General features: G+C 38.0%; 2 protein-coding genes across 2 annotated transcripts in view; one reads left to right on the forward strand and one right to left on the reverse strand.

Moving 5' to 3' along the window:
- gse1b (Gse1 coiled-coil protein b) overlaps positions 1–16545 on the forward strand; it is a 421407-nt gene extending 404862 nt beyond the window's left edge. Inside the window, exons 13-17 of the mRNA XM_062026964.1 lie at positions 320–433; positions 3848–4222; positions 4467–4778; positions 6632–6735; positions 14983–16545. Of these exons, the coding sequence (XP_061882948.1) occupies positions 320–433; positions 3848–4222; positions 4467–4778; positions 6632–6735; positions 14983–15123 (1046 nt within the window). The 3' untranslated portion in view covers positions 15124–16545. The remainder of the gene's footprint in view (positions 1–319; positions 434–3847; positions 4223–4466; positions 4779–6631; positions 6736–14982) is intronic.
- Positions 11514–24151, reverse strand: gins2 (GINS complex subunit 2). Its single transcript, XM_062026979.1, has 5 exons — positions 23931–24151; positions 23727–23841; positions 19174–19273; positions 18972–19098; positions 11514–18895 (listed from the first exon to the last, which is right to left on the reverse strand). The coding sequence occupies exons 1-5, from the start codon at positions 24018–24020 to the stop codon at positions 18779–18781; spliced, it is 549 nt and encodes a 182-aa protein (XP_061882963.1). The 5' UTR covers positions 24021–24151; the 3' UTR covers positions 11514–18778.
- Between the last annotated feature and the right edge of the window lie 850 nt (positions 24152–25001).

Raw genomic sequence — 25001 nt, forward strand, 5'->3', positions numbered from 1 at the left:
GCTCTTCGAACATGGTAGTCGTCCTCAGCAGGCTCCACAGCTCGCTGACGCTTCCCTTCAGTCGAAAGCAATCTGTTCACATGCACCCGCCTCTCATTAACACCTTGACTCCAGCCACCTCCATCTCACGCTCAATTTCCTGTGTCTTTAACGGCGTACTTCAATTGTATGCAATTTGAAAGGACGGCTCTTTTTGTATGTTGCAACTGGCCAGTGTCAGTATTAGACATCCAATGATGACAACACAGACTGCCACATTAAGCTGCTGAAAATCAATCATCATTTTGATGGGTTTTTCCTTCTTTCCGCCATCTTGTAGATAATGAAAGGGTAGTGGAGCTCCTCCAAGCCATTAAAGAGAAGAGCGTAACCTTGGATACCATCAGACATGCCCCTCAGCCGCCGTGTAAGAGCCCTGCAGCACAGCTCCTTGGTGAGACACACTTCCTCTTCCCTGAAGTGTCACATTTGCAAGTTTATTCACGGCATAATCATTTCCATCCTCAGCACCAATTAGATCATGTAAACACGACATACCCAGATATTTTCAAAAGTAGAATTTCTCACAAAAGCATGTCCACTGCGATCCCAAAATGTTCGTAAATACAGAAGTACTTTAACTCCTTCTGTAATGGAAACACTTCTTAAATCAACGTCTCCAATTGGAGTCATTAAAATCATCATCAATTTGTACATGTAACATGACTTTAAAAACATAAACAACTTTTGGATAATAAATATTGTATAAAAACATAGAATAAAATGTACTATTAACAACTACAATGTTTTATGAAGTAACATAATAATGTACAGTGTTTACCTTGGAGAGTGGACTTCTACGATATCTCCTTCCAGCTGCTTCTATGTCAAACACACCATCATCAGCTTCTCCATATTTGAGATATTATTTTAACATCCTTAGCTGAGGTTTAGAATTATTCTGCTTCAGTATGGTGCAGACTAGCAGAGCTACGCTCGAATTGCTTCACCAAGTTAGCTAGACACCCTGTCACGCTTTTAACTATTTATTTCTTTAATTCAATGAATATCATCCACTTCTCCGTCTCAGCACTCGAATTCTTCCTTACCATGGATGGAAATCAAAGTTATGTCTATCTCTAGCTATAAACTAATGCTCGCGAGTAAGACCTGATGTTTAGTCTGATATTACGGGGTTAACTGTGATATTTATTACGCCAACTAATGGCGGGGATGCTTATAACTCAAATGGTTGCTTGCAACTTAAAGCGTAAAAATTAGCCGAAAGACAGCTTTTATCTCAAAACACTCTTAAGTTGAGGTATATTAATTCATTTGTAAAACTGCTTGTCCTGTCATTTGGGTCAAGAGTGAGCTGAAGCCTATCCCAGCTTTGTTTTGGGTGAGAAGTCAGCTGGTCAATCACAGGAAACATGTAGGCAAACAAGCATTTACAATCACAACTATAGACGATTAACCTAACATGCGTGTTATTGGAATGCGTGAGGAAGGTGGAGTACCTGGAGAAAACCCACAGAGATGTGCAAACGTAGATTTGAACTTGGATCTCCTGACTGTGAGGGCTGCATGCTAACAACGAAGTCACCGTGCGGCCTGTTGACTTAATATTTCAATGTTAAATGCGTTTTTTTGTTATTTTAGGACAAATAAGGGTGTGTTTAGGAGTGTTTCAGAGTGTCTTATAATGGTTAATTACCTCAGTGAGTTGGAAAATGAGAAAGACCTTCAAGCCAACACCTTAAGTTTCAGTTGCATGGAGGAACGACTGTTGAAAGATGTTTTAATAATGAGCAATTCACACTTAATTAGAAAATTGCGACAACCAACACTGTTCATAAATAAATTTTTGGCACATAACAAACAAAACACAGTCAACACGGTTGTTAGGTGCCAACAAATGCAACAGGTGGGACTATAAACCCAGAGGCATGTTATACCATCATTTCCACAAAAAGGCACAATAACGACAACAGGGTTATGGAGAAAAATATATTAAAGTTATTTATCAAAACTAGGGTTGCACGGTATAGACGATATAAATTTGGCCGACAATAGAGCTTTCAATACTGTAATTATATCGTGTTAATGCATGTTGATGACACATTCTAGCTGTGTGCCGCAAATTTGACAGCAATAAGCAAACAAAGGTGTCCTCAATGCAATGTACTGTAGCGCGCTAGCAGCTAATGACCCTCTACAGTGCAGCTTATAAATCACTAATCCTAATAAACTATATTTCTCACAAGTATCACTATCACTAGAGGACTAAAGGACAAGGAAGAGCTAAACATTCTAAACTTCGCATCGGAGGATACAAAAAAGCATAGCTAACCTCTCAGCTCGAGCTTTTGAATGTTTAAAAATGGTGACAAATCAATACAAATATCAACGTTAACGATAAAAAGTATATTATCAAAATATTGTTGATTCTACAGGGATTAGATCAATATTTTTTTTATCATCACCTTATTGTTTTTATTGTTTACAAACATAGAAAATAAGAGCCATTACAGGTGTTTCTTTTGTTGAGTTGTTTTGCACTGTGGACTTTATTATACATTTTGTATCTAAAAAAAGGAAAAACGAAATAATTCAAATATAACTTGATATTGTCGGATTACAGTGGTATCAAAAATGTTCTCATTTAATGATCCTGAAAGTTTTTAGTATGGACATTGGTATGACCAATAATGCCCGTGTAACTACTTGGTATCGGATCAATACCGTAATTTGTAGTATCGCCTAGAACTAATGTATGTTTGTGACATTGCGCACTCATCACGCCGTCACTTAAAGGACCGGCACGTCTCTCCCTCTCTCTGGCCAGGAGAGCGAGGACGCACCTGCACGCTGACAGCGGGAGCAAGCGCGTTGTCACAGAGACAATGTCAGTGTTGTGACTTAGAGAAGATAACGTTTTGAGTGGCATGTCACGAGAGATGCACGCTCACAAGAGAGACTCACCGGGCAATAGGCTGTCGTCATGGCGTCACAAGGAGTCAGTCAAAAGGACGCTGCACGTTCAGATGACGCCATATAAATGCGCCTTGGCGCGCTTTGCGGAGGTCACATGACCAGTGGACCAGACCAAGTGGTCTTAAGGTGGACTTATTTATTCATGGAGATTTTCACCAATTTTTGCACTGTATATATTTTTTGCACACTGTGCAGTGGTGACCTAGAGTTGGTCCAATAAACATCCCCAACTCGAAATCTGCTACTGAGCCATCATTGGTTGCATGGTTATATAGGTTTTTTTTAGCGAACCCGCAACAACGTTTAAACAAGAAAAGAATGAGTGCTTATTACATTTTAACAGAAGTGTAACCGCGTTACAACAGAAATGACCCAAACATTAACAGTAAATCAGCAAGTAGATTAGCAATAATTTTGAGAAAATAATACAACTGGAAATGACACAATATGGTTCAGAATATGTCAGCAGCTAAATTAGGAACCTTTTTAACCCATTTGGAAAAGGTTATAATATAATTTATATACTGAATATTGTGATATATATTATTGTCGCAAGAGGCTGCAATATATATTGCGATATAGATTCTAGGCCATATTGCCCATCCATACTTAAAACATTTACTGTAAATAACTAAACAACTTAACTTAAATGATTGAAGTTATTCTTATGCACATTAACCACCGTTTTTTCCCATTAATAATGTCCCTAAATGTGTACGTAATAAAAACAACAGAAGCTGACAAGACAAACAGACAAGCAAATAAAAAAAAGTGTCGTGTAACAAAGGCAAAGTTTCAGTGCACACCTACAAAAAAGTCTGTTGAAGGTACTTACAATTCCATGTCCTAAAATACGCTCACGTCATTGCAGATTCAGCATGTTCCCAACCCGCCTCTGAGTCAGAAGACCACAACGGTGTCAGCCCGCACAGCCCCACCTCACATTGCCCCTCGTCCCCTAATGGCCATCCAAAACCCCTCGGGGACACGCTAAGACCAAAGGATCCTCCCTCCCCAGCTGTCCATCCAGACAAGGCCCGGGGGCCCGGCGAAGGGCCAATCTCCAAGAGGAGTTCCAGCCTGCTGAACAGCTTGCGGCCTCCCATGCCTCTACAGGCTAAAGAGGGGCTGCACAGCGTGAACGGTCGCCTCAAACCCTGGGACAGCTTCACCCCGGAAGAATTTGCCCATCAGTTCCACGAATCTGTGCTGCAGTCCACTCAGAAGGCGCTGCAGAAACACAAAGGTAAAGCAGCACAATCCAAGTAATGGCTGTGCTATAATTGGAATGGATATCTTTCAAGGAGACGTGATTATTACTCTAAGAGTCCCATCACCACTTTCATTTTAACCTTCAGCTGGGGGACATTATGACAAGTATCATTTTATTCTCTTTCATCCCCTGATAAAATAATGGCAATTATCGCCACTTCAAAATCATCAATGAAGCCCTTCACTTCTTCTTGAAAAACTTTCTAATGTGTTTCCAGGCGGGGCCGCAGGGATGTCCGAGTCCTCGCCCCTGCAGGAGTCCTCTGTCCATTACAACATTCCCGAGCTCCAGAGTGCCCCCAGCAGGCCGCATTCCCACTCGCACTCGACAAGCACGCATCCGCACGCTCACCCTCAGCCCAACGGGCAGCACTTCTCCGCAGCGCCGCACCGCGACGCCTCAGGGACGAGGAAGGACCTGTCGGCCTCCGAGGAAGAGGAGGACCAAGAGGAGGAGGAGGAGGAGGTGCCAGCTTCCAAGTGGCAAGGGATTGAATCCATATTTGAAGCTTATCAGGAATATGTTGAAGGTAAAGATCAGAAATGTCATTGTTTTACTCTCTGACACTAAATAGGACAATGACCACACTAAGTGGAGATCTGCTTTATAATTAAAGTAAATTGAATGTTGTCAGTCATATGAAAAAAGCCACAAAATAATTTCCTTTTGTCAAAGTCGCTCTCAAAAAAGTCAACCTGGAAGAAATGCATACTGGAATACAAGATGTGTTTTTGGTTGTTTAATATTTTTAGTACAACGAGTGAGTTGTAAAAACTAGAGCTGCAGCTATCGATCATTTTAGTAATCGAGTAATCAACTTAACTCGAAACTCGATTAATCAGACAAATCAATCGAGTTGTCGGACAAAACACTTTGTAGCCTCAATGTGTATTTTAGGAAAAATAATTTAAATAAAGTTATTCTGCCTTCATTACCTTCTATTTACCTTCTATGTATCTTCTTTAACCATATTTTAAATTCTATTCATCTTCTTTGACCTCCTATTTACCTTATTTTACCTTTCGTTTACCTTCTATCTTCTATTCACCTTGTATTTACTTGTATTTAAACCCTGTTTTACCTTCTATTTAAATTGTATTTATTATGTATTTATTTAACTTATTTTACTTTAAATTTACCTGTCTTACCTTTTATCTTATCTTACCTTCTATTTACCTTGTATTTACATCTTACCTTATTTTACCCTTTATTTAAATTGTCTTAACTTCTACCTTTTCATTATCATCTGGTTTTACCTGGTATTTACCTTTTACTTTCTATTTAACGTGTTTTAAACAGTCTGGATTTTATCCATTTGTTAGTTACATTTATTAAAAGCGACCTATTACCAACATTTCCTATCTATTAGTACCTGTTTTTGTATATTTGGGAACTGCATAACTCCCGAACATTTGAAATGGAGGCATGGCAGAGATATTTATAAAACAATCTTGCTTTTCTTCTTACTTCCTCCAAACGAGTCGTTTGGAATTTGCTCTGTCCTGTGACGTTTTTCCCAATGGTGACATCAGCGGATATTTCCATATATGGTAGAAATTTACCCGAAGAGCTTTGCGCAAGTCCGCCATTGTTGTTCGACGTTGAAGTCAATAAGCTTTTTCTTTTCCGCTATCCATTTGCTGTGGGGCAGACTGGCTCGTACATGCACATGCAGCCTCCTCTGCTGCCATTTCTTATACAAAGTAGCGTATAGTTCTAACTTATACCTGTCAGTAGGCTCCCTATGGAAGCGCTAAAAACTACAACATGGCTGACAGGGAGAAGACAGAGTGGCAATGGAGGCACATAAATAAGATAATGGCCTGTAAACAAAATCTATGCAACATTTTGACCAAAGAACCGAGCTTTTGTCTAATCGATTAATATTTGCAACTCTAGTATATACCAACATTTTGTTATTGTTTGGGTTAAAATAAGCTCTGAAACTAAAAGTTTTTTTAAAAAATTGCGTAGCTCTCTGCGACTTTCATTATGTAAAAGTAGCTCTCAGAACAAAAAATGCTGGAGACCACTGCTCTGATATTTAATTCCTGAAAATGTTTTTCTACATCTACTGTAATTATCAATGATTTAAACTTAACTTAAACTTCATTTTAATACATTAAACTGACTAAAGAAGTTGCATGTGTTGGCCACTCGATGGCGCTAGAGATAGCTGCTGGTCAAAATCCATCTTAATGCTATTACAACTACAGTAGTCAGGATTTGACTATACTGAATAAGACATCGGATTAACCATATCCTTCTTAATGTGACTACAGTGTAAGATACATTTTAATTTAATTTCTATACCCCTGAGACCTAAACCTTAGCTTTTTTTTCCACTTGCTCATTTGGCCTTCCTGGATTTCCCCCCCTTAGAACAAAGTCTGGAGCGACAAGTGTTGCAGAGCCAATGTCGACGACTGGAAGCTCAAAACTACAACCTCAGTCTCACTGCTGAACAACTGTCTCACACCATGGGGGTAAGACGAGCACACACACACACACTCTGCTTGCGCAAAAAAAGAATGCCTGCCAAATTACAATCTAAATACAATTGCAAACAGGAAGTAGAACTGACAAATGATAATTTTGGTGTATTTCAGAATCATACATTACTTTTACATATTTTATAGAAATTTTATTACGATGAACCCCATGTACTGTACACAACTACACATGAGTTCAGTTTCTTACAAGCTTTAAGTATAAAGATGGAATTATTAACCTTATGCACACATTGTTTTAATAACAGCAATTGAGTTTCACTGACTAACTAAGAATAAAAGCATTTTTTATAAAAATTATAATTTTATGTCATGTATTATAATTTTAAATTTATAAAAAAGTGGAGGAAATTAGTTTTCAATTTCAGTTTTTGTCAAGTATTTTAGTATTGAGGATAAAACCTTTGTTACACGTAACAAATTACTTGGCTGGCATTAAGGACGAAGCGGCTCGGTTGGTAGAGCGGCTGTGCCAGAAACTTGAGGGTTCCAGGTTCGATACCCGCTTATGCCATCTTAGGCATTGCCATTGTGTCCTTGGGCAAGCCACCCATACTGGCTTCAATGTAGATTAAAAGATGTAGATAATGGGTTTCACCATGTAAAACACTTTGATTCTCTCGAGTAAAAGTAAGCATAAATATAATTTACTTCACTTCATTGAATTGCAATTAATTTAACTCCACTTCCTGTAATTCCACATCATGTGATGTGGAGCCGCTGTAATTCAAAATACAATTCTTCAATTGAATTTAAGTTCTAAGATCAGGCGTCAGACTGGAATTATTCTGCAAATGTTTTCATGCTCATATTTTTGTTTATTATAGCTAGTTGACAAAATATTAGCTTTTTTTGTGATGATCAGGTGTTTTAGCAATCATGTTTAATATATTTTAGTGAGAATTCATTGTATTAAAATATTGTTTATAATAGATAATGTCACGTGATTAAAGACATGAAATAGAACACAAATAGCGTATTTTTCAGACTATACACCACACCAGTAAATAAGTCAAACCCACAACATTTTAGGAGAAAAAAATACAATTCCGTATACTAACCGCATTGGAATATACGTCACAAATATATACATTGTGAAATTAGTTTTTACACAGAAATATTAAAAAAAAAAAAAAAGGTTTATCTGCATACCTTAATTGTTTCCAAATGGTGCCTGTAACACGGCAGTAAAACGGTTGATCAAACAAAACAAAACAGAAGTCATCGTCATGAAACCACTAGCTGCGGAATTGAACTCTGATGTCTTGGTAAATTTACTGAGGAATTTGTGAAACTGAAACAATACAAAAAGAATGCCATTGCAAGTTATTAATACTAACACAGACTCTTGTAAATGTGTTAGCATATTTGCTAATGCTCACGACGCTAGCTTGATTATATTACAATAGCACATACAAATATGCATGAAAACGCTACTGTTAAAAATGTGACAGTTTAGTAAGTATGAATTATTTTAGGTATATTGTAAAACTTACAAACATTGCTTGGAGTGATGAATGAAGACACCATACAAGTAGAAACTAGGGCTGTGAATCTTTGGGTGTCCCACGAGTTGATTCAATATCGATTCTTGGGGTCATGATTCAATTCAAAATCGATTTTTTTTTTCCAATTCAACACGATTCTCGATTCAAAAACGATATTTTCCCGATTCAAAAGGATTCTCTATTCATTCAATACATAGGATTTCAGCAGGATCTACCCCATTCTGCTGACATGCAAGCAGAGTAGTATATTTTTGTAAAAAGCTTTTATAATTGTAAAGGACAATGTTTTATCAACTGATTGCAATAATGTACATTTGTTTTAACTATTAAATGAACCAAAAATATGACTTATTTTATCTTTGTGAAAATATTGGACACAGTGTGTTGTCAAGCTTATGAGATGCGATGCAAGTGTAAGCCACTGTGACACTATTGTTCTTTTTTTAAATTTTTTTTATAAATGTCTAATGATAATGTCAATGAGGGATTTTTAATCACTGCTATGTTGAAATTGTAACTAATATTGATACTGTTGTTGATAATATTCATTTTTGTTTCACTACTTTTGGTTTGTTCTGTGTCGTGTTTGTGTCTCCTCTCAATTGCTCTGTTTATTGCAGTTCTGAGTGTTGCTGGGTCAGGTTTGGTTTTGGAATTGGATTGCATTGTTATGGTATTGCTTTGTATTGTTTTGTTGGATTGATTAGTTGAAAATATATTTTTTTAAATAAATAAGAATAAAATTAAATAAAAAAAATAAAAATCGATTTTTTAAAAATGAGAATCGATTCTGAATTGCACAACGTGAGAATCGCGATTCGAATTCGAATCGATTTTTCTCCACACCCCTGGTAGAAACGCTATGGACGACTAGTAGGCAGAATGGCACTTGTACTTGCAGTTCAAGGCACTAAACAGAAAGAAATACTGAAGACGTTCAACCTGGAGCACCTGTAGTGAGGAAACTCGTCTAAAAGATGGCGCCATAGCAGTAATTATAACACCTTTTCAGTATATCTGTCCTGTTTAATGAAAACTATTTGTTGAATAAAAAATATTATGGCCGTTGGCGAAGTAAAAACCATAAAGTACCCGCACCCCTTTATAAGACATATATATATATATATATATATATATATATATATATATATATATATATATATATATATATATATATATATACATATATGTATATATATATATATATATACATATATATATATATATATACATATATATATATATATATATATATATATATACACATACATATATATATATGTATATATATATATATATACATGTATATATATATATATACACATATATATATACATATATACACATATATATATATATACACATATATACATATATATGCATATATATATATATACACACATATATACATATATATGCATATATATATATACATATGTATATATATATATGCATATATATATACATATATATACATGCATATATATATACATATATATATATGCATATATATATACATATACACATACAATATATACATATATGTATACATATATACATATACTGTGTATATATATATATATACAGTACATATATATACATATATATGTATATATATACAGTATATATACATATATACATACATCTATACACATATATATGTGTATATACAGTATATACATATATATACACGTATATATGTGTATATATATATATACACATATATTTATACACTCATATATATATATGTGTGTATATGTATATATACATATATATATATACACACATATGTGTATACATTTATATATATATGTGTATACATTATATCTATATATATATATGTGTATATATATATATATATATATATATATATATATATATATATATATGTGTATGTATATGTGTGTATATATATATATATGTATATATAGTGTGTGTATATATATATATATATATATATATATATATATATATATATATATATATATATATATATATACTACCGTTCAAAAGTTTGGGGTCACATTAAAATGTCCTTATTTTTCAATGAAGATAACTTTAAACTAGTCTTAACTTTAAAGAAGTACACTCTATACATTGCTAATGTGGTAAATGACTATTCTAGCTGCAAATGTCTGGTTTTTGGTGCAATATCTACATAGGTGTATAGAGGCCCATTTCCAGCAACTATCACTCCAGTGTTCTAATGGTACAATGTGTTTGCTCATTGGCTCAGAAGGCTAATTGATGATTAGAAAACCCTTGTGCAATCATGTTCACACATCCGAAAACAGTTTAGCTTGTTACAGAAGCTACAAAACTGACCTTCCTTTGAGCAGATTGAGTTTCTGGAGCATCACATTTGTGGGGTAAATTAAACGCTCAAAATGGCCAGAAAAAGACAACTTTCATCTGAAACGCGACATTCTATTCTTGTTCTTAGAAATGAAGGCTATTCCACAAAATTGTTTGGGTGACCCCAAACTTTTGAACAGAAGTGTATATATATATATGTGCATATATATATATGTATATATATATATATATATATATATATACATATATATATATATATAATCCCGGCCTCGGGATCTTTTTGTTTGGAGTTTGCATGTCCTCCCTGTGACTGCGTGGGTTCCCTCCGGGTACTCCGGCTTCCTCCCACCTCCAAAGACATGCACCTGGGGATAGGTTGATTGGGCTCTGTACCGAGGATGTCGTTGTGGCTTGTACAGCCCTTTGAGACACTTGTGATTAAGGGTATTATAAATAAACATTGATTGATTGAACACTAAATTGGCCCTAGTGTGTGAATGTTGTCTGTCTATCTGTGTTGGCCCTGCGATGAGGTGGCGACTTGTCCAGGGTGTACCCCGCCTTCCGCCCGATTGTAGCTGAGATAGGCTCCAGCGCCCCCCGCGACCCCGAAGGGAATAAGCGGTAGAAAATGGATGGATGGATGTATATATATATATATATATGTGTGTATACATTATACATATATATATATATATACATATATATACATACACATTTTAGAAGAAAATGTTTTTTTATTATACTGTATATTAGCCATACCAGACTACAAGCCACAGATATACACCAATATGTTGTGAAATTAGATATTTACATAGACAGATTTTGTAAATATAAATGTAAACCTCGTTTCAAACAGTGCCTGTAACATTGCAGGAAAACAGCTGATCAAACAAAACAGAAAAAGTCATTGATGTTTATATTCATACTTTGAGATGCATAAAATGTTCTCATTTAATATGGTTCAAGATGTTTCTCAATTCTTCTTCCTTGTACTTCGTAAACACTTTGGGTTTGAGCAAGGCAGGGGAGGGTTTGAGTAGCCATGCGGCAGCACAGGTCTCAACGGAGAATCCAACAACAAACACAAAGATGATAAGTCTTTATTATTATCGCGTCATTTCAGTTGATTTTTCACTAAAGGAATTATCAATGTGACATAATTGCCATTGTTGTCAATAATTATTGTGCATCCCTACACTAGGCAAGAAGACAATTGTATTTATTGAGCACAACTTGTACACCAGGCAATTCAAAGTGCTTTACAGAAAATTAAAAGAAGAAAAAACAATTAAAATTAAAATCAGAAAATACAATCATCATAAAAACATCCATCCATCCATCCATCCATTTTCTACCACTTGTCCCTCTTGATCATAATTAATTACATCAATTTAAATACTGTAGATAAAATAAAATAAAATTGTCATATGCACAATTAAATAAAAGTGTTTATAGGCTGGATTTGAACATTGCTGACGTTGAGGCCCATCTTACATATTCAGGAAGACTATTCCTGATTTTAGAAGCATAAAAATGAAACGCAGCCTCACCATGTTTGGTCCTGACTGTGGGCAGCAGCAGGAGACACTTGAGATGGTTCATATGGCTCTAACATTTCACAGATGTACTTTGGCACATGAAAACTTGTACACAAGGAGAACTGTTTCAAAGTCTATTTTCTGAGCTACAGGAAGCCAGTGCAGTGACCTTCTTTCGTGTATCGTCTTCATATGTCCATCTTCGTGTCGTGTAGCCACTCCCTCGTCTCAGGTCCCACTTGGAAGAGGCCCTCCTCTGAAGGTGGTCTATGCCGGGGACAGGTGGTGATGATGTGGTCGGCAGTCTGCTCAGGCTCCCCGCACTCACACGCTGCACTGTCTGTTAGGCCCCACTTCTTTATGGACGCTTTGAAGCAACCAACCCCTGTGCGAAGGCGGTTCAGGAGGGTCCATTGCCGGCGAGGTAGATCTTCTCCCTCCACGCCACCTCCAGGATCCTGGATGTAATGGTGTAGGCGTGTCTGTCCTGCTGACTCCCACTCCTGCTTCCATTCCGCTGCCAGCCAGGCTTTGGTTGTCAGATCCTCCGGGATGGAAATAAGCAGCTCTTGTGCGGCCTGATTGTATGGGTGGCGGCACTTGAGTCTGCTTGGAGGTGTTGCCATGGTGGTGGTTTCATGGAGGATGTGCCAGCTGTGATCCTGGGCTTTCCTTGCCAGGGCGAGGGTAGCGGCCTCTCGCCGTAGGCCGGCTGGCGCTATCCCTGCTAGGACTGGCAGGTAGAACACGGGGGTGGGTTTCAGGCAGCCACTTATGATCCGGAGGGCATTGTTGATGGCCGTATCGACCTTCTTGGCATGTGGGCTTCTACACCAGGTTGGGGCACATTACTCAGCTGCAGAGAATACGAGGGCTTGTGTCCCTACTGTAATGGCCCAATGAGAAGGCCATTACAGTAGTCTAACCTTCTGGACACAAAGACATGGATTAGTCTTTCTGAGTCTGGTTAAGATAATATTCCTCTGATTTTGGCAATATATTTTCAGGTGGTGAAAAGCTGATGATGTTATTGAACTAATGTGGCTGTGAAAGTACCCCTAGATTTCTAACCTGAATATTAGGTTTCAGTGAGAGGGTCTCAAGGTGACTAATAATCGTTTATCTTTGCTTCTGTGAGCCAAAGATAATGATTTCAGTTTTAAACAAGACCTTATGGAATAGAACATGTATGGATGGACATAACTGAAGCTAATTTAGCAGGTTTTTCTTTGTTTTTGTCAAGCTGCTGCTGCACCTCTCCTGAAGTCTTTAGCTTTCCTTACACTTTAAAAAAGACAATTTTAGATTATATAAAAACAAGCGTGTCCAAAGTTATTCCACAGAGAGCCAAATACTGAAAAATTAAAGAATGCGAGGAACTACTTTGATACATTTTGTATATTGAAGATGCTTAAACAATTCAATGTACAGTACATCAGTATACGACAACCTAGGGAAAACAAACATTATTTTAGTTTTTGTATTACAGGTAACAAAGCGAATGTTTTTTGTTAAATTGTTCCCTCCATTATCACGGGGGTTATGTTCCAGACCCCCATGAAAATGTGCATTTTTGCTAAATAGTGATGCTATTTTATGATTTTGATAAATATTACATCGATATAAAGTATTCCTAAGATCTCCAAACAGTGTTCATACACTCTTATAGACACTTTCTATGCCCTTAAACGAGAACTGCACTTTTTTTTTTTTTGCCTTATCATTCACAAATTCTTATGTGTGAAAGCACACGTTTTTTTAAATGCATTCTAAAGTGTAAATAAACGCGAGCAAAAGTCTTCTTACAAGGGAGGTAATGGGATACACTATTTTGCCTATAAAGTGCTATAAATACACCCAAAAATGTTTCATATCCACGCTGTATATGTACTGTAGTAAAGGGCACATTCATAATAACATGTACCAGTTGCGTATTTTGGTCTTTTTAAGCATACAGTGGCGCATTAATTTCACAGACGCATAGCGTTGGGTATCGAGTATCGATTGGAACCGGGACTAACTTTCCGATTCTCCCGGAATTGTTCAAAAGTTTAAATTTCGATTCCTATTTTCGATACCAGTCCGCCGACCGGAAAAAAATATGTCCGCCGAACCGGAAGAAGAAGCCGCTGAACACCAACGAAGAAGCGCCCACCGCCGGAAGTGTTAGCATAGCCGAGCGAGTCAGTCAAGCTCAAGCATGGATAGCGGGCGTCGGCGGTCGAAAGTGTGGCTTTACTTTACAAAAAAAAATGAAATAAAAGTCAGTTAGTTAGTAACTAGAATGATTTAGGAAGATGCAATAGGGAAGTGGAGGCTTTCCTTAAAATTGTCCTTTATAATTAGAGTTTCAAATACTTTTCTAAAGGTTAAAAGAAAAACAATATCTTAAGTATTTTGCCATTTGTTCAAATTTACACATTTAACAATAAAAAATGTGGATAAAAATGGTTTTATGTAAGCTACGTTGAAGAAATAAAAACAAAACATCTTTTAAAAACCATGTTATTTTTGGTCAATATTATGGATGTGAATCTTACAACTCGTGATTCGATTCTCGATTCAACACGATTCTTGTGATATATTATTTGGTATAAAAATGAAATTATCTTTTTAAAATGATAAAACCTTTTCAAAAATCTCCTCTTGGCTGCTGAATGTATGACTTATAAGCACAATGAGTGCAGAGATGTCCGGGAAAAAAAAGTTTATTGAAAACTAAAGTTTTTTATTGACTCTTAAATTATGAATCGGAATAAATAATAATCGCGATTCAGCTGTGAAACGATTTATTGGAGCAACCCTCGTAGTTATTTAAAAAAAATAAAAAAGAATTAACATTGCATTTGTTGCTTTAGGAGCTGATGTCCCAAAGGCAGATGCTGGCGCTGGAAAGGGAGAAGCTGCAAGCGGAGCTGGAACACTTCAGGAAGTGTTTGACTCTGCCACAGACACACTGGCCCAGAGGTGGGCATTACAAGGGTTACCCCCCCAGGTGACAGCACCCATCCAGGAAAGCCCCCCCTGTCCCCAGCTGCTTTTCTCAGACTGACAGTAGATCCATCATCCCCGCTTGGGCGCCAAGCAGGCTGGATAAAAAGTGAAGGAAGCCATCGTGTGCCAGGGCTGCACACACTCTCACACCTGCTTTTCCTTCAGCCGCCCTCGCCGCCACCCAGACACAGACAATCCTGCCAATGACGGAGCAACCCCAATCCCTTGGAGAAGACCCCTCCAAATAAAGTCCATGAGAAGGCGCCACGGCCGGCCGGGCAGTGAAGTCGGCCGTGAGAGCGTTAGAAGTGGACGTGCACTTAAGACTATCTGAAGAACTACCTGGTGGTACTGTGTTACAACAAAGACGTCTTTGAATATGGGCAGAAATGCACATTTTGAAAAGAATTAAGTAAATGTTTTATTTCAAAATAGAAAATTTGAGAAATTTTAAAAAGGTGCTTCGGCCTTATATTGTATATAATATGAAGACTTAAAAGATTTTTGTATGTTTATTATTTTAATCATTGTTCTTTTAAAAGAGAAAAAAAAGCCTGCCATTTTTTTTTATATGTCAATGCTTTTTTTGGGCAATTTGTTTGGAAAAGAAAGCCTTGCTTTTAGTGTTTGTACTGCTGCTGGCCAGAACAGCTCATTCTAACAGAAAACAGGATCTCCTTAACTTTTTATTCACAGCAAAGTGTGTCCGTGCCGCTGACTTGACAGTTTTTTTTACTTGACTTTTTTTTTTTGTTTGTTTGTTTCAAAAACATGAAGTAAAGCCACCAGCTTATGTTCCTGAAGACTCCTCATGTCATATGGCATCAAGTAACAAGCCTCCGCCTTTTCTCCACCACCATGAAGGGCCCAGTGCCAATTGTATTTGAAATGATTTAGCCAAAACAAAACACAGGGCCACAATAGGAATAAGCTAAAAGCCTAAAAACGCCAGTCATGCTACATTCAATTGAACAATCACTTGCCAAATTGTGACAAAATTAACAACTTCCTCGCTGACTTGAACACTTTCCATCAACTTGCGAGAATTTCAATACTTCAATTTGGGAAATGTGCAGACATTATCAGCCGATGAATAAGTGCCTCCTTTCTTTTCAGTCAGTGACCAAACTTGCATGGAGCTCAACTGTTTCTCATTCATGTCAGTTCAGCCAGAACGCCGCAGCCTATTGGTTGGAAGGCCCGGGTAAGCTACAGCAGAAGCCCCGCCCCCCACTATATCACCACCCGCGCATGGCCACGCAAAAATAGCACCAGTGGAGGATGTCTAGATGCTGTGAATCCTGTTTTCAGAAATGTTCGTTTGAACCCATTGTAATGTAATATATTCTTTGTTGAATGTAGTAATTAGGTATTTATGAATATATGGCTGTGATTTCAGACAAAAAAAGAAAATAAAATATTTCCAAAATGTCTGATTTGATTTGTGTCAGGTAATTATGTTTTTATTATCACAGTCATAAACCATTCTTTTATAACATGAACATTAAGGTGGGATGGGCGAGTTGGCCTAAAATCTATCACCTTTATATATAAATAAAATATTATTTGCCATATACCGGGTAATTGAAGCATTTCAAAAAAAGGTTAAAATGGCTTCTAACTTGGCTGCTGACGTATTCAGTAACATACTGCCTCATTTCTGATTGTATTATTTTATCAAAACTATTATTGATTTGCTTACCAATTTATTGAGAATGCTGTATCTGGTCAGTTTCTGTTGTAGCATGGTTCTGTCTACACTCCTGTTAAAAAGGAAAAGCACTTTTCTGGACTTTTGCCTTTCATTCACAATCTTTATGTAAGACAAGAACACATGTTTTTCTTTTTTATGCACTAATTGTAAAATACATAAATTGCGCCCATTTAGCCCGCTAAAAAAAAAAAAAAATGTAAATGCCAAAAATACTCCATTTACATGTTTTGACCTGAATATTAACCAAGTATTAGCGACATTGTTATTATAAGCGCAGACGCACTACCGTAATTTTAGCGGCGTCGTGATCACAGAGGCAAGGAAACTAGCTCGTGTTGCTATATTGAGGCCGAAAAGAGCGAATACCATTACCTTCATTGTCAGCTGACTTTTGCTAGCGTTTTTTTACAAATTTCAAAAAGTGCAGTTCCCCTTTAAAATGTACTGAACATTTATTTTTCTGTTTGGATACTTTACATTAGTTGTGGCATCAATCGCATACCAAGTAGTTACGGGGCAGTATTGATCATACCAATTCTGATTATGATACTCTAAATCTTCAAGATCATTGAATGCTTCAATTTTGATCACAATTATAATCAGGAAAAAAAACGCACAGAATGGCGATGTAACAATACCAATTAAATATTACAATTATTTCATTATTTCTTTGACATATTTTGACCAAAATAAAGCCAACAGTGCAGATAACTAAACATAAACAATAACTAGTATTGAATCTTATTTAAAATCATTTATTTGTGTTTAAAGCCCTAGTGTCCAGTTCATCATTTCCTGAGTTTTTAAACGATAAAAACTACAAAATAAACTGATTTTGTGATAATAAAATCATCGATTTAATCCTTGCAGTATCGATCATAAATTAGTACACTGCAAAAACTGAAATCTAAGTAAGATTAAATATCTCAAATAAGTGATATTTTCTTATTTTCTGTCTGATAAGATAATAATTCTTCTCACTAAGCAGATTTTGTGTTAGAGTGTTTTACTTGTTTTAAGTGTTTTGGTCCTAAATGATGATATTACAGCTTGTTGCTGAGATGTTATGACCTATCTTGAGTAAAACATGCTTAAACTAGAATATCAACTGATGCAAAGCTGTGTCATCAACACTCACAAGTATAAAACTACTTTTTTAAAGTAATAATTTCTTACTTCAAGCATGCAAAAAAAAATCATGATGCCGGGGCATATCATTATGTCAAGACAATGGCACTAGCATTTACTTAATTTAAGAATATTTTTCAACATATTGAGCAAAAATGTCTCTTTTTTTTCTACCAAGAAAAGTGCACTTGTTATTAGTGAGAATATGCTTATTTTAAGGTATTTTTGGGTTCATTGAAGTTAGCTAATTTTACTTGTTTTGGAAAGTCTTGACAAGCCGAATTTTCTTGTTCTATTGGCAGATAATTTTTCTTAGTTCAAATAAAATACCCCTAATTTTTGTATTTTTTTTCTTGTTTTTGAACACTGACTTTTTGCAGTGTATGATTACTGTTGATATTTGTATCCATCCGCCACCCGTTTACATTCATGAGTGCTAGCTTAGGAGTTAGCATGTCTTCTTGCATCCTCCTACGGTGTGGAGCGGGGCATGTTTAGCTATTCCTCTACCTCCAGTGATAATGATACTGTAAGAAAAGTAGTTTATTTGCCACCATGGAGGCGAGAATTAACGACTAACACTGCGGCGGGACGTTAGCGAGGATGTGGTCATTTGCTAGCTAGAACATGTCGTCAACATGCAATATCTATTGCCAAATGTATATCGTCGATATCATGCAACCCTCGTAAGCATATAAAAATGCTAAACTATGCCAGTAGCTAAATTCTTAGGGGTGATGCCTGGGGTTAAAAAAAGAAGTCCAACAGTGCCGTCCCAGCCTGACCTCAACACGGACTGAATCAGCAGGATGTGTCCCTCAGTAGTCCTTATTGGACCCCGGCTGCAGGTTGGAGCGTAGCTTGTACATGCAGTTGAGCGACTCCAGGAGGAACCCTCTGATGGTGTTGATCTCCATCAAAGTCAAGTTGTCCAGCTGTAGAAGAAGACCGCACACTTAGACATGGCGTGACACCAGTTGCTATTTAAAGCTCGCGTGGCGATGCTCCGACCTTAGCATGAGCTTCCTGCTGACTGATGAAGCTGTCAGCAGACAGGCGGAGTTTAGCGAGGCGCATGTCCCAGATGTCTTTGACCAGCGTGCGGATCTCGTCAGCTTTGGGGATGTTGTCGGACGCACTTCATAAACAAAATGCCATGATTAAAATGAGGTCCACACAGGATGGGTAAAAGGCAGCGAAGAAAGTGACTGACTGGTTCAACAGCAGCTTGGTCAGCTCCATGTAGTACGGACTGGGGACTGGCGTGAAGGTGTCCTCCTTCCTCTCCACCTCGCGCATGTCCTCAAGTTTCTCTGCAGCATCATAACAGAGAAGAGCACAGAACTCTTACTATATAGACCAGAGGCGCCAAACTCATTTTTGATGCTGTTTCATTATAATTAATAAGTCCCTCCCTCGCAATTTCAATTAATCCCGGCAAATCATGCGCAACTTTATCCAATTTGCGCACACATTTTGGCCAATCAAATTTTTCACAGCAGCACTCAAACGCAACCCAACCCTCTAACCCAGTGTTTTTCAACCACTGTGCCACAGTATGCCGTGAGATAGTGATGGGTCCGGCAACACCGATGCATTGGCGCATGCGTCGAGCTCATAGAGCAAAACCCTGAGTCAGTGCGCGTACCGCTTTTATAAAGTCACTTGACCAATCATAAGCTGTTTCGGTCACGTGACCGATACGCGAACTGTGTCGCACTGACACCTCCTCTGTGCCCTGTGAGTGGGTCTTTTGTACAGCCGGAGAAATAATAACTAAGAAGAAAAATCATCTAAAATTTAATACGTCGGAAAAAATGTTTTTTTTTAAATAAAAATGTGTAAAAAAATGAATAAATAAAATAAATTCCCAGTCCACAAGCATCCTTATTCACAACACGTTCTCTTAAATTTCCATGTTATGATAGATGTTCACATTATTTATTGACTGTATCTAAAAAAGATAAAAATATATTTTTATTTAAATGAAGATATGAAATAATCCTAAATGAAATACAATGACTTGGTTTATATTATTGTATATACTAGGTCAGACCTGGGCATTCTGCGGCCCGCGGGCCGCATCCGGCCCTTTGTACGTCCCTGTCCGGCCCGCGTGAGGCCAATTATAAATTACAAAATACATTTTAAAAAGTATCTATTTCGAGTGTGCAATACAACGGTGCTGCTTTTGTTTTGAAAAGCGTTATTTGTATTACTTCCGTGTGGACGTATGCTCGTGCGCGCAGCGGCAATCACAAATTACAAAATCAATTAAAAAAAACATCTTTGTTGTGCGTGCAATACAACTGTGCTGCTTTTATTTTGAAAAGTGTTATATGTGCGTATGTCCTGTGAGGGAAGGCGCACAGCGACAAGTGATGCGCGGTTATCCCCGAGACGCTAAAAAGAGAAAAGTTGATGACGAATGGCGTGTTTTCAACAAGACATGGACTGCCAAGTAAAGGTAAAGCCGTGTGCTTATTTGTGGTACACACGTTGCTGTCTTTAAAGAATATAGTGTAACGACCTGCTGAAGTTGATGTTGTCTTCTTGAGTTGCGTAAATGAGAAGTGAGGAGACGTGCGTGTGGAAGGAACGAGATATGTTGAGCTGTGTTAGTATAGCTTGCTCAATAAAAGTTTAAAAAGAGCGTCAGACTTGGTGTGCACTTCTTCTGGACGCTACAATTCGTGTCAGAAGTAAAACTTTGCGCATACTGCACTGTTTGTGTGCTACGTCATCGGGAGGTACGTGCCACGCGAGGAGCTCGTCGCAAAGAGAGAGAGAGAGAGAGAGAGACAGAGAGAGAGAGACAGCGTTTACAAGGTGCAGCCACGCTGCTTGCCACGGGGGGAATTCCGCCCTCAATGAAGACTCCCAGGTTTGATGGCAAGGCGAACTGGGAGGCATTTCATCCCACTTCTGACATCAATTGTAGCGTCCAGAAGAAGTGCACACCAAGTCTGATGCTCTTTTTAAACTTTTATTGAGCATGCTATACTAACACAGCTCAACTTATCTCGTTCTTTCCAAAAGGAAAACCAATCCTCACTCCTCATTTCCGCAACAGCAACGCTTCCTCCTTCTTCGCCAATCACCTTACAGGCGTGCTACGTTCACAACAAAGAGGATGCAGGATAAAGTGACAGAAATTGAAATTTTTGTATTGTAATATACATCAGGAAGTGTTGTGTAAGAAAGTGTTAAAAATAAAACCATCAAAAGCCATCTGCTTTTGTATAAAGATAAGTTAGGTTAAATGAAAATATTATTATTATTATTATTATCTATCTTACGGTATATCAAAAATAATTTGAGCAAAATTTAATTGAAATATTGTCGGTGTGGCCCTCCAGCAGTGCTCGGGTTGCTCATGCGGCCCCCGGTAAAAATTAATTGCCCACCCCTGTACTAGGTCATAAAATCAGTGTCAGTTGAGTCGGTCCATAGGTTGCCTGTAGGGATTTTTAATGTCCAGCAGATGTCAGTATTTAGTGACACAGTATCAATACAGTTTTGCAATGTGTCGAAACGCTTCATGACGCCTTATCAACCCATCACTACCGTGAGATATTGTCTGGTGTGCCGTGGGAAATTATGCAACTTCACCTAATTGGTCCAAAAAATATTTTTTGCAAATCAATAATTATAATATGCAAATAATGTGTTGTTGTCTAGTGTCTGTTGCCGTATAGAGCAGTGGTTCTCAAATGGGGGTACGCGTACCCCTGGGGGTACTTGAAGGTATGCCAAGGGGTACGTGAGATTTTTTTAAATGTCTGTCGAAAAGAACTGTGAAAAGAAATGCAACAATGCAATATTCAGTGTTGACAGCTAGATTTTTTGTGGCCATGTTCCATAAATATTGATGTTAAAGATTTCTTTTTTTGTGAAGAAATGTTTAGAATTAAGTTCATGAATCCAGATGGATCTCTATTACAATCCCCAAAGAGGGCGCTTTAAGTTGATGATTACTTCTATGTGTAGAAATCTTTATTTATACTTGAATCACTTGTTTATTTTCCAACAAGTTTTTAGTTATTTTTATATCTTTTTTTTCAACTACCGGTAGTTCAAGAAAGACCACAACAAATGAGCAATATTTTGCACTGTTATACAATTAAATAAATCAGAAACTGATGACATAGTGCTGTATTTTACTTCCTTATCTCTTTTTTTCAACCAAAAATGCTTTGCTCTGATTAGGGGGTACTTGAATTAAAAAAATGATCACAGGGGGTACATCACTGAAAAAAGGTTGAGAACCACTGGTATAGAGCTTGGCAGGGTAACCATGTAGTACTCCAGTAGGTGGCAGCAGGTAGTTAATTGCTTTGTAGAAGTCGGAACGCGTTGAGGATGGTTTGTCGTGACCCCAATATGCAGAGCAGAGCGGGAGAAAGCGTGTAGGTAAAAAGGCATGTAATGCTTAAAAGAAAAATGAACAAAAGGCAAGTCCCGCTAGGAAAAGGCACTGAAGCATAGGGATGGCTATGCAAAACTGAACTGGCTACAAAGTAAACAAAAACAGAATGCTGGACGACAGCAAAGACTTACAGTGTGTGTCCGTGCATGACATGACAATCAACAATGTCCCCACTAAGAAGGATAGCGTCCGCACAACTGAATTAGTCTTGATTGCCAATACAAAGCAGATCAGGCAATAGCACTCAAAGGAAGAAGTGGAGCTGCTACAGGAAAACACCAACAAAACAGGAAGGGCCACCAAAAGAACAGCACAAGACAGGAACTAAAGCACTACACACAGGAAAACAACAAACTAAAAAATGAGACAACCTGGTGGAGTTTCATTTGTTAACGTTTCTGCTGGTGGTGTGCCTCTGTATTTTTTCAATGAAAAAAATGTGCCTTGGCTCAAAAAAGGTTGAAAAACACTGCACTAGATGTCAGTGTTTTGTTTGCTCTAAACGGCTGTAAATGTAATACTGTGTTGCCGTAGTACTTTTTATTTAACATTTTTGAAAAATACCACAACAAATGAAACCTTGCGTTGAGACGGACATCTCTTGCCAAACACAGCCAGTTGTACTTTGAAATCAGTGACACCTAAAAATATGAAATACCTAGTGTGTGAATGTTGTTGTCTATCTGTGTTGGCCCTGTGATGAGGTGGCGACTTGTCCAGGGTGAACCCCGCCTTCCGCCCATGTGCAGCTGGGATAGGCTCCAGCACCCCCCCCCCCCCCGCGACCACATGAGCGATAATCGGTAGAAAATGGATGGATGGATGCTTGTTAAATAAAAAATGTCTTGTTTTTAGCAAATACTTAGGCCTACTACGCTACTGTATTTTATTGTTGGTCATTATGGTGGTACTTGGAGAGCCAAACATTTTTCTGAGGTGCTATTTGATGAAAACAATTTGAGAACCACGGCTGTGAAGGATCTTTGACTAACATTTTTTAGGTCCATAAAACAGCAAAGCCTAGCTTTCATGGAGAAAATATTTGACTTAATTTTTGCAGTCCAGCCTTAAGACAGCAGAGCACTCTGTCAAATAAACAATCTTTGACTAGCATGATTCTGAGCATATCGCTGTGTTTTAATTTACGACTTTGATTATGACTGTATTAGCCATTTTTGCAGTTTAATGCGACTTTAAAAATAAACCAATAGCTTTGTGAAAATGTGACTGAAAAATGGGACTAAATAAGTCCTGGCCTACACTATTGCATTCTCTTTCGTCCACGACATGTCAATCGATCGCAACTGTTTGTTTTGAAGTGTTCGTAGTCATCTTACCAACATCCATCCAGTCTGGAGGAACGACTCTACACTTCTGCCTCTGTTTCAGGTTGAGTGCCAGCCACACAGGCACGTCCAGGGGCAGGCCGGGATTAAAAGGACCCAAATCTCCCTGAAGACGTCAACACAGTCCGGTTGTTAGCGAGAAGACCCTCGACGTAAACACATCCGAGCTAGCCTGGAAAAGATCGACGTACTTACCCCGATTAAATATAACTTGTCGAGATTGAAATTGGGTATTATCTTCACCATCTCCTTCTCGGCGAGGAACTCGACCTCCGAAGCGTCCATGGCTGTCTGCTTTGGAGAAATAATACTTTATAAAAGTCTCCGAAAACTTACCCCGTCATTCAAAACTAGCTAGGGTGGATTTTCCCGCGCTACAGAATGAGCCGTCATAACGTTACCACCGGCAAAGAGACGTGATTGGTCGAATGTGGATAATACGTGATTACGTCATTTATGGTGGGCGGAGTAAAGCGGAAGTACGTCACTTAGCACCTCCCAGACACAGTCCACTATGAATCTAATGTGCCGTGAGATATTGTCTGGTGTGCCGTGGGAAATTATGCAATTTCACCTAATTGGTCCAAAAAATATTTTTTTGCAAATCAATAATTATAATCTGCAAATACTGTGCCGTTGTCTAGTGTCTGTGCCGTATAGAGCTTGGCAGGGTAACCATGTAGTACTCCAGTAGGTGGCAGCATATTAGGGCCTTTACTGTTCCTAATTCCTAATGTACATAAACGACATGTCATTAGCATGCGACTGTGAATTGTTTTTGTTTGCGGATGACTCGGCCCTGCTGGTATTCGGCAAGGACAAGTCACAGGTGGAGAAAATCTTCAGTGCTGAACTCTGTAGAACTTGCACCTGGCTCGCTGACAACAAGCTATCCATAGACTTGGGTAAAACGGAATCCATCCTATTTGGGTCCCACATCAACCTTAAGAAAGTCAATGACTTCACTATAAAAGTGGGTGACATTGTTATCACCAGGAATGATGAGGTCACCTACCTAGCTAGGTTCCATTCTAGAGGCTAATCTTTCCTGTGATAAAATGGCAACCAAGGTAATCAAAAAGGTCAACCAACGAACAAGATTTCTCTATAGAATCTCATCTCTGGTCAACAAAAGCACCATGAAGATTCTAGTGGGAACTCTCATTCAACCATTTTTCGATTACGCTTGCACCTCCTGGTACCCTTGCACCTCCAAAACCCTCAAATCTATACTCCAAGCATCCCAGGACAAGCTAGTCAGGTTAC

This window comes from Entelurus aequoreus, linkage group LG02 (assembly GCF_033978785.1).
Source record: "Entelurus aequoreus isolate RoL-2023_Sb linkage group LG02, RoL_Eaeq_v1.1, whole genome shotgun sequence".
NCBI lineage: Eukaryota > Metazoa > Chordata > Actinopteri > Syngnathiformes > Syngnathidae > Entelurus > Entelurus aequoreus.